The 10,602-nt window shown below is 27.1% G+C and overlaps 1 protein-coding gene across 4 annotated transcripts; it reads left to right on the top strand.

The window, feature by feature from the left end:
• The first annotated feature begins 5,048 nt into the window (after positions 1-5,048).
• Positions 5,049-9,497, top strand: LOC107945005 (MADS-box protein SVP-like). Of its 4 annotated transcripts, none has more exons than XM_041114688.1 (9): positions 5,049-5,303; positions 5,639-5,838; positions 7,310-7,388; positions 8,006-8,067; positions 8,231-8,330; positions 8,417-8,458; positions 8,846-8,887; positions 8,967-9,112; positions 9,232-9,497. In XM_041114688.1, exons 2-9 carry the CDS (start codon positions 5,657-5,659, stop codon positions 9,245-9,247), a joined length of 669 nt encoding a protein of 222 aa, XP_040970622.1. In that variant the 5' UTR covers positions 5,049-5,303; positions 5,639-5,656; the 3' UTR covers positions 9,248-9,497.
• Positions 9,498-10,602: the final 1,105 nt, after the last annotated feature.

The following is a 10,602-nucleotide window of genomic DNA, read 5'->3' as shown; positions in this document are numbered from 1 at the left end:
GTGAATGTCTAAAGGCAATATGTATATTTAATGAAAACTAAGCTCATTTTTAATATTTTTAGGGCCATTGACAAAACAATAAAATAGGATTTTAGGTTCTTTAAAAGTTAGAAAATTTTTTTTAAGTCCCTTAAGAGTTGGTAAAAAGTTTTTTGGGCCCCTTAAAAGTTGGCAAAAATTTTTTCTTGACCTTTAAAAGTTAAAAATATATATATATATATATTTGAGCCCTTTAACAACTAGAAAATAATATTTTGGACTTCTTTCAACTTTAGGTCCTAGGTGACCACACCTCCAAACTCTAAGGCTGGGCCTGATGAAAACTCTTTATTTATCTATTAAAATTAATAAAATTTATTTATGACGGGATAATTTTAAATATTTCATTTAATAAATTACAAATATATATACTAAAGCAAGGTTTTGGTCATGTTTAGATGGATATGTTAATATTTTTGCAAGTGGCATAGATTACCGTACGAGACATCACATTAGCATTTAAATTGTGTAATAGCTGTAGAACGTCGGGTTTATTATCTTATTGGTTTTACTTTTAATGCGGTGTATTTAAATTTTTTTTGTCTTATATTATAGTATTATTAATATATTTAATTTTATTATTATTATTATTTTTATATTAATAACAGATAAACGTATAGTTTATCTAATTATATTATTGAGTTACAGCAATATGAAAAAAGGTGTTTAAAATGAAAAGTGTGATTTCATTAATTCACATTTATAAATATATTAATATAATACAAAGTCAAAATTTGGGGCAGCCATTTTTCACAAATAATTTACGCAATTTATTATAAATTAACATTTTTTTTATATAATGTCGCATTCAAGTTAATTTTTACTATAAATTAGGGACAGTTACATGTCTTTTGACTCTTAAACTATCTGATATATTTTACTATCACATTTAAGGTATTATTCGGTTTTTTAATAAAAATAATGTTGGAATACTAAATTAATTATGAAAATGATGTTTTTGTTACAGTAATTTTGAGTGTGACTTGATGCATTGGCCGTATCGTATCAGTAAATTTTTTTTTAAATGTGATAGAAAAAAGTTGAAAAAATAAAAAATATTTTTTTGTAATATTATTTAATACATTGGCGGCATTGATAAATTTTTTAAAAAATTTGAAAAAATATATATATAATGTTTTTCTCTTATATTTAATGTATTAATGTCTTTTCCGTACAACATCCGTAATATTTTTTTTCTTCCACAACTGTATTTTTTTTTTTCGAATAGGTCACTTTTTATATTCACTTTTATTCTTTTTTTATCATTTATATTTATTTTTAGTTCTCTTATGATGTTTTATTTTTATCTTATTTCATTCATTATAAATATTTCTTTTACTCTTACCACTTGTTTTAAATTTTTATTGATTTCTTTTATAATCAGACTTGATCATAGACGAGATCATCGCCTAAGTTTGAAGGTTCATTCAAAAAGTCAGAAGGTTTGGACAAAAATAGAAGTTCGAAAAATGAGTTTGAACAAAATAAAAAAAAGGTCCGTTTTCTAAATAAACTAGTCCAGGCCTCTCAGCTCGGCCTGGCCTGAATCAACCTAAACTTTTTTTCTACTATTGTTTTGTAACTATTTCGCTATTATATTCTTCTATTTTATTGTTACCGTTTGAATATTATATAACTATGATTTTATCGTTAATTTTACTACTATTTTAGAGATATTTACTTACTAAGTTGTAACTATTTTAATACTATCTTCAGTATAATCTTTTTAAAGTATTTTTAATTTGTTGAAAAATATTTATTTTGATTTTTAGTATATTTCATGTATTATATTTTATAAATTTATTTTTATATAAAAATTTTTAATATGGGCAGGTCGAGTTTAGCTCGAGTTTAGTGTTTTTAATCTGTGCCGGGCTTAAACAACCATTTAGACCAATTGATTCAGTTATTAATACTAAGTAATTTAAAATATTTTAAATGTTATATTAATTAATTAATTTTATTTTCTTTGTATTTTATGATTTGGGAAAAATAAAAACCATCAACTAAGAAACCAGAATTGATTTTTTTTTCAAGACGATTGCGTAAGGTGTTTTACTCTTACCATCTTTTTTTCTATATTAATTATATAGATAATAATGATATTTTAATTATTTAAAATACTTTATTACCATAATATTTTTCCTTTTGTTGAGGGTTCTTTCCTCTAACCCCTTCTCATAAGGCATAGGATGGGACGTATTAGGGGATAACTAAGTGTTAAACACAATGACATGTTACCTTTCTAAGTTTGACATGTAACTTCATAGGTATCTTTGAAGGGGCTTTCTCGCAAGTTGATGAGTTGAGAGGTGATGCTGGAGACTGGTGAACTGGCTAGTCGGTGAATAGGGAGGTGACAAACTACGGATCAACTAGCTAGCAAAGGTGGCAAGCGGGAGCAAAGTGACGAGCTGGCGGAGTGAACGAGCTCGTAGAGTGAGTGAGTTGAAGGTAATTCAATGTGACATACCTAATAAAATTAGATTGGATTCCAGGTCGAATTCCGGGTCACTAGGTGATATGCATAACACCTTTCTTACACTAGATGATATGCATAACACCTTTCTTACATAGTTTATAATTTATTGTGTTCATTACTTCAATTTTACATGACTAAACATGTTTCCTAAGCACAGTACTGATTTCTTTAAACAATATATTGTGAAATACTTTATTGCAGGGAACTTATGGTGCGGGGTAGCAAAGTGAGGAGCAATAGAGATGGAGGCGGTGGGTGTTGAGTGGTGATGAAGATTGATGGTTTTTATGGTAGGCGTTAGGCGATGATGAGGATTGATGGTTCTTATGTTGCAAATAAATAAAAAAAAGTGTTTTGCGCTAATTATAAAGAGATCTCTAACTTTAGTCAGAAGTCAAAAAAATACAACATCAGCAATCCTTTAGTGGATTAACGAAATTTTTGATGGCAATTACCGATCGAACCATTATCTTAATTAAAATGACTAAATTGAGAAAAAAATTTAAAATGACTAGAATAAAAATACTATTATTTTAGAGTGACCCACGGAATAGTTTACCCTAAATATATTTAAACTGAAATCTATTTAAGATAAATAACATGAAAACTCATAATTAATGTAGATTTATTATAAGGTTGAATATTTAATATATTGACAGTTTTTTATTTTATTTTACAAGCAATATTAAAATTCTGACATATATTTTATTTTTAACATTTTAACATATTTCAATAAAACCTCCCTATAATGTATCAAATAATTTTCCTACTATAATTTTAAAATTAGAACTACGTTAAATAAAGTAGATTACATTTAGGGTGGGTTTGGATAGGCGATTGGGTGCGGTGCGGTGCGTTTAGCTTACTTTTTGTCTCACGCTACAGTATCGCTACAGTATCTAATCTCACCGCCACCGTTGTTTTTACACTAACCGCAGGTAAACGCACCGCCCATCCAAACTCACACTTAGTAAATAACACAGATTTTAAGGAATTCATGTGTAGAAAAACTTAAACCCTTCGCATATTATTTTTCTTTTTCTTTAAAAAAATTTGATTTTAAATAGTATATAAAAACTAAAATTAAAAGAATAAGCACATTTTACATTAAATTTGATAAATAAATGTGTTTTGATTTTTTTGTTGTAGCGAATAACGGTTTGCACATTACGAAATTTAATAAATAAATAAAAAACCTAAACTATACCTGTGTTCTTAAAATGGTGTAGAAACTCTTTTTGGTCAAATATGATATTCAAACTCAACTTTCATTATTAAATTTACCCCAAAAGTTAACATTATTACAAAAAAAAAATCTATCAGGGGTTGCCATGTCATCGATATTTGACTTGAGAAGAAATTGTATGAAACGTGATTTCATATAATCTTTATCCCTTTTTATTAGGAGTATGATAAATTAGATTTTTTCTTTTGATTTTTAGTATTTTTAGTTGGACTTGAATTTTTTCTAAAGGAAAAAGCTGAAAATTAGGAAGAAAAATATGATTTGTCATGCTCCTATTAAAAAGGGATAGCGATGATATAAAATCACAGTTTCATACAATTATTTTTCTATTTAATTTTATTCTTTTTTTTGTTCGAATTTAAAATGAAAAATAGAAAACATTAAATATAATAAAAAAGGTAAAAGGTAAAAAAAAAATTGTACAAGTCTCATTTAACTATATACTCTCTCATTCAGCAAAAAATAATGATGTTGCCCAATGACCAAGCATACCGTGGTAAAAATGCCATGTAAGCAATACCACATAATTATTTATGTAAAATAATTCCAAAAAATAAAGAAATATTAGAAAAATTGTAATAATTTTTTTAAATTAAAAAAATATATAAATAAATAATTAATATATAATTGAAAATATTTAATTAGTATTAATTAAATACAAATGTTGTTTCTTGAGTTACGTAATTTTTTTTACCTATTACTTTTTTTATTACATTTAATATTTTTCTTGAGTTAGCTTTTGATTGGTTAAATTTTTTTGTTTTAATAGAGTTAATTTTTGAGGTAAAATGAGTAACAAAAGTTAAATTTGAGCAAGAGAGAGTCGGGGGTTGGCAGAGGTTCCGATCCCTTTAGAATAGAAAATTTTTCATTTAAGCTCATTTTTTAAGTTATAAAATTTTAAATTAATAATAGTAAAATTATATTTTAACTCTCTAAAAATAATAAAATTTTGAATTAATTCTTTAAAATTATAATGACAAAAACTATTAAAATAATAAAATTATATTTTTACTCTTTTAAAAATATAGTAAAAAAATTCATGGGTTCTCCCTTGAGTTTGAATGGGTATAATTTAGAGGGTATTTTTTAAATTAAGTCTTAAAAAAAGATACTTGTTGAAGTGATGTGCCATGGAGGCTGGTGCAGTAGATACAAAGTAGGGGTTAATACCTGCCATCATTACTATCCATGATGTACGGAAAACCAGCATCCTCCACATGAAAAAGACCCCCCAAAAAAGCTTGTTGAAATGAAGAAAATAAAGAAAACGAGTTTTTCTCTTTTAACCAAAAAGGAAAGGGTTTTTGTATATATTAAAAATATATATGAAATTGCAGTTAATTAATTATTTATTTATAGAAAAGGAAGGTGAATTGGTTAAATCTTTCCTTTATTGAGCCAGCAAATTTACTCTCAGCATTCTCTTTCTCTCTCCTTCTGGGTTTTTAACTTTCTTTAATTGCGAGCCTTTTGCTTTCTTTTACCTAACTTCAAGCTTCCAAATTCAGAACCAAATACCAGTTCCTTTATAAGGTAAAACTTAGGAAAATAAACCCACAAATCTTTGACCTTTGTATTTTTTTTGTGCATGTTAATGAGCTAAAATTAGTGGGTTTTTGTTACTTTTTTCTATTTCATTCACCTGGATCTGATGAACATGTTCCTTTTTTTTTTCACTAGGGTTTTCATATAATTTTTTTTTTGTTATGAACACAAGCACAAAAATCAAGAAAACCTCACTTGGATCTTTCATTTTTTAAGTCGTTCTTACGTATTATAATACAAGTTATTATTTCTATGGAGAAATGATAAACGTGAAGCACTTTTTTTTTGGTCTTGTTTTGTTTTGTTTTGTTTTGAGGAAGAAGATAAGATAGTGAAGAAAAATGGCAAGGGAGAAGATCAAGATCAAGAAAATTGATAACTTGACTGCAAGGCAAGTGACTTTTTCTAAGAGAAGAAGAGGACTTTTCAAGAAAGCTGAAGAGCTTTCAGTTCTTTGTGATGCTGAGGTTGCTCTCATCATTTTCTCGGCAACTGGGAAACTATTTGAATTCGCTAGCTCCAGGTATATAAAATTTTCACTCTCTTTTTTAGATTTGTATGTGTAACTATTGCAGTAAGTCCTTCTTTTAGATCGTACCCTTTGAAGATGAAAAACCTTCCATTAATATCTCATAGCTATGGCCTGGGTTTTGTGATTATGAACTTTCTCTACTTTTAGTTTATGAAGAAACCCTTTATGGATTATAATCTTTTTACTTCAAATTTTCATTCTACATGGATCATGGAAGCTGTTTATAAACATATTTGTTGGCAATATATTGGTCATGTAGTGTTCATGTTGAGATTTTACGAGTTATGGCTCAACTTATTAATTGATTGTCATTCTTAGATGATTTTTGGTACTTTTTTCTGTTTTACTATCCTTATGCCCTTAGATTACTGTTTCATGGGGTGCTATGATGGTATATGTTGGGAATCTTTAGTGACACATATTGCTATACAATATAGTATATATTGTTTTATATAATTTATAGACACTTTTTTTATTGTTCCATTTGTATAGATTTGGGAAGTGACTACTTGTTAGTATCAAAGGCATATTTCGAAATGTGGGATATTTTCCATCAAAACTATGATATTTCAAGAATAAAGTAAATGTTTTGATTTAGTCCTTTCTATATGGCTCTAACAGGTATGATTTAAAAAAGCCAAATTACTTGTTTACAAATAAGAAGAATGCTGTAATGGAATGAGCCAAAGAAGATATTATGAATGATTTAGAGGATGAAATGATGCTTTGTGTTGAATGCATGTACTAAGGCTTATATATATATATTTGTGTTTAAAGGGTTGTTTTTTATACATTTTTTTGAATAATCTCATTATAGTTTCTGATCATATTTATTCTTTTTAAGATAATATCTAAAACTATCTATGGCCCCTCTTTAACTCATAAATAAGAGGATAACGCACTTCAACATACTCAAACCTAAATCCTCCTGCATTGACAACAATACTTATGCCAATCGAGCTAAAACTCAATTGGCTTCATACACACATTTTTTTAATGTATTATTATTAATGCTGATACGATATATGTCCTATTTTTCTATGGATAAAATTAGTTACTCACCTTATCAATGAAAGCATATTATTGCCTATAAATTTTGACAATACTAAAAAGTAGACACCCATTTTGTGAGTTAAAAAAAAATGGCTAAAAAAGGTTTGTAGCTTTTTTAAGAAAAATAAATTTATCTTAAATTTTTAATCAAAATTAGATAGCCATTTACTTAACTAAGTTAATATTACTTAATTCGTAAAACCGAATTTAGGGAGGTTTTGTAATAATATTGTTTAATTTCACTGTTAATTAATTAGGTGTTGACATAAAGTCACTCTTTCGTATAATCTTTTCCCATCTTGTAATAACTATAACTAAATATCACTAATTGTTTTTAGACATTGCCTCTTGCTTCATGTTAATCTTCACCTAAAGAATAATGTTATCATTTTTTCCCCCTCATGTGAAGTATGAAAGATATTTTGGGAAGATATAATTTGCACTCCAACAATATCAACAAATTGGACCAACCTTCTCTTGATCTCCAGGTATTTTCCGTGCATGCCTTGAGATGCTTCTAATTATCTACTTATTATTTCTATTTTTTCTTTACATTTTCTTTCTATTGTTATTTCGCAGGCAAAAACACTTTTTTGGTCTTTTTGAATTTTGATATTAAATAAATTAAGTCTTCGAAAAAGATGAAGTAATTTAATATTTTTCAATTTCGAAAGTAAACAACAAACGATAATTAATCACGATGTTAATGTTTTCTGTTAACTATTTATAATTTTGATTGTTATGATACAAATTTAGCCCTCAATGTTTGTATATTTTGTGTAAATGTAAAGACCAAATTGAAAAAAGTATAAATTTTGTATACTAAATTTGTTATTATACTGGTAAAAAAATACGTACAATTGACAAAAAAAATATTAACGTTGTGATTATTTGTTTTTAGCTGCTTACTTTTAAAATTGGCTGAGATCAAATTACTTTAAATTTTTAGAAAAACTAATTTACTTATTTTCGTATTAAGAAGGACCGAAAATGTTTTTTTTTTTTAACCTTTTTCATATTAAAAGATGGAATGTGTTTGCAAATATCTTTGAAAGTATAGCTTTTAATGGAGTGATAATGTAACTATGCCATTTTTCTATTATAGCTGGAGAACAATAACAACATACGATTGAACAAGGAAATAGTTGATAAGACCCGCCAATTAAGGTTAGTAATCCCTAATCTGATTTTTTTATTATTTTAATCATTTTTAATTTTTTAATTTTTAATACTTTATTTATTTTAATTTGGTCAGATTAAGAGTAATCTAATTCAAACACCGATGTGGAACGGTGTTTGATATTTAATTTTAAGTTTAACTTTTGAACAGGCAGATGAGAGGGGAAGATCTTCAAGGACTGAACGTTGAGGAATTGCAGCAACTAGAGGGGATGCTTGAATCTGGACTTAAATGCGTTTTGGAAACCAAGGTTTACATATATACTTGTTCACTAATTTGTGCTTCCCATCTTGGTTTTTTTTTATTTTTTTATTTACAATTAAAATTATTTTGCAGAGCAATCGGATTATGAACGAGATCTCTTCACTTGAAAATAAGGTTAGTATTTTTATAATTGTCTTATCTGTCGGTCAAAATTTTAGATGTTATAAAGAGGTGACTGTTATATATCTATAACAATATCTAAATATTTGAAATTTAAATTATATTTATTTTTTTTATAAATTCTTAAATTAAAAATTATAATATATTGATGATATTATTAATTAATGAGATTTAGATTATATGTTTAATAAAATTTACTAACGAAATTCTATTTATTAAAAAATTATGTTTATTTAATAAAATATAATTAATATAGTTTAAAGATATTATGGAGGATAAAAATAAAATTTAAAAAATTAGTTCTACAATAAACTTGACTATTGTAATGATGTTAAAAGTCCAACAATACTAGGGATCACAAAAATTGATGTTGATGTGCAGGGAGCGAGGTTGTTGGAAGAGAACAAGCAACTTAAAGAGAAAGTGGGTAGTTGGTTTATCAAACTGTATTGTTGTTACTGTTTCAAAATTATATCATAAAAGAAATTATGGGGGTTTTCAGGTGGCAACACTGTACAAGAGAAAAAGAGATTCAGATGTTGTTGGAGAAGAAGGTGTGTCATCAGAATCTGTTACAAATGTTTGCAGTTGCAGCAGTAGCTGCCCTCCATTAGAGGATGATAGCTCTGATACTTCTCTTAGATTAGGGTAAGTTTAGATATTTTATATATTCGCAATAATTTAAATTGAACTCAAATGAACTCCATTGGCAATCATAAACATAGTGATGAGAGTATGATGCTTAGTTTTTTCATTGTGTTTTGCAGGCTTCCTTTCACTTAGCCAAAGCAAATGAGATGAGATGAAGTATATTGAATAAACAGTTAGCCTTTGTAAGATTGTTCATATTATTATATATGTAAGGTGGAATTTTAATCCAAGTTATGTTTATTTGTGAAATAAATGTATCTGAAGAAAGATTAAAACGAGATGTTAGTAAATTTAGGTTTTTATTGATTTTAGTGTATGTCTATTGTACTAAGGGAAAATAAGTCAAATATACAAAAGAAATGTGGAGAAAAGTTTTTTCTTATGACTTTTTATTATTATTACTTTTATTGATGGTTTGTCATAGAAATATCTATTTTGCTTAATGAGAACACATAATTATATATATTAATAAGGTTGATAAGCAACTAAATAGAAAAAATGGAAATAAAAAGATTAAATAGAGGAGATGGATATATGCTAAATTCCTTGAAATTTATGGCATGTGTATTGTCCGGCACACTTCAGTAAATAGATATAATTTAGATTGTGATGAGAAATTCTTTATTATTTATATTTTTGTGAATGTATGCATTCAAAAGCGTTGTGCACCTTGAAAGTTAGCAAGGAAATGGTGTTTCGCATTGAAGCTCGAGCGATTCTTGGAAATTTACGTATTGCATGGGAGAAATGTTACAAACGGTTGGAGATAGAATGCAACAATGCATGCACTACTTGTAGAGTTTGTTCTTGTAGGGAGTGTCAATAGTAACCTAGTTGAAATATGTTTCATCAATGGTTACCTTAAGAGGAATTGGAAGACAAGAATTGGTCACATCCCTAGATTTTAGAATATAGCTGCTGATCAAATGGCGAAATGTACGTATGATAATCAATTTGGGTTGAAGCTTTTCGAGGATCTCTTAATTTCAGTTCAAGATATATTACTTTCAAATGATGATTTCTTAAGTAAACTTATTTGATTTTATTGTTTTTGCTTAATACTACTTGTTTTAACTAAAAAAAAATTATTGCACACCTATTAAATAATATTCGTAACAAAACAATCTATAAAATTCTTTTCGAGTTTGGACTAGAATGTAACTTATCCTAAGACATCTACTTATTTAGGTTTGTAAAGCAAAAGTAAAAATGTATAATTCACACGAAGAAAACTTATATCCTTGTACGATAAGTGAATACTTTATTAATCATGAGTGTTGACACACTCAAACTTCACATGCTCATATTGTATCATCGCGTTGAATTATTTTCTTTTTATTTCTATTTTCTACAATGACTCTTTTTGGATAGCTTTACTAAAATTCAACAATTATTCTTGCAACTCTTTAAAGAGGCAATTATGCCATTAAATGTGCCAACATCAGCTTTCACATTAAAAGAAATGCTTCTATCATGCTTGACGTCAA

The sequence above is a fragment of the Gossypium hirsutum genome, chromosome A06 (assembly GCF_007990345.1).
Source record: "Gossypium hirsutum isolate 1008001.06 chromosome A06, Gossypium_hirsutum_v2.1, whole genome shotgun sequence".
Lineage (NCBI taxonomy): Eukaryota > Viridiplantae > Streptophyta > Magnoliopsida > Malvales > Malvaceae > Gossypium > Gossypium hirsutum.
Note: the sequence above shows the minus strand (reverse complement) of the source record. Positions and strands in the feature narration are given on the sequence as shown.

Coding starts and splice junctions, on each gene's coding strand:
- LOC107945005 (XM_041114688.1), top strand. CDS start 5,657: ATGGCAAGGGAGAAGATCAAGATCAAGAAAATTGATAACTTGACTGCA. Junction 7,389..8,005: donor AACCTTCTCTTGATCTCCAG/GTATTTTCCGTG, acceptor TTTCTATTATAG/CTGGAGAACAATAACAACAT. Junction 8,331..8,416: donor AATGCGTTTTGGAAACCAAG/GTTTACATATAT, acceptor ATTATTTTGCAG/AGCAATCGGATTATGAACGA.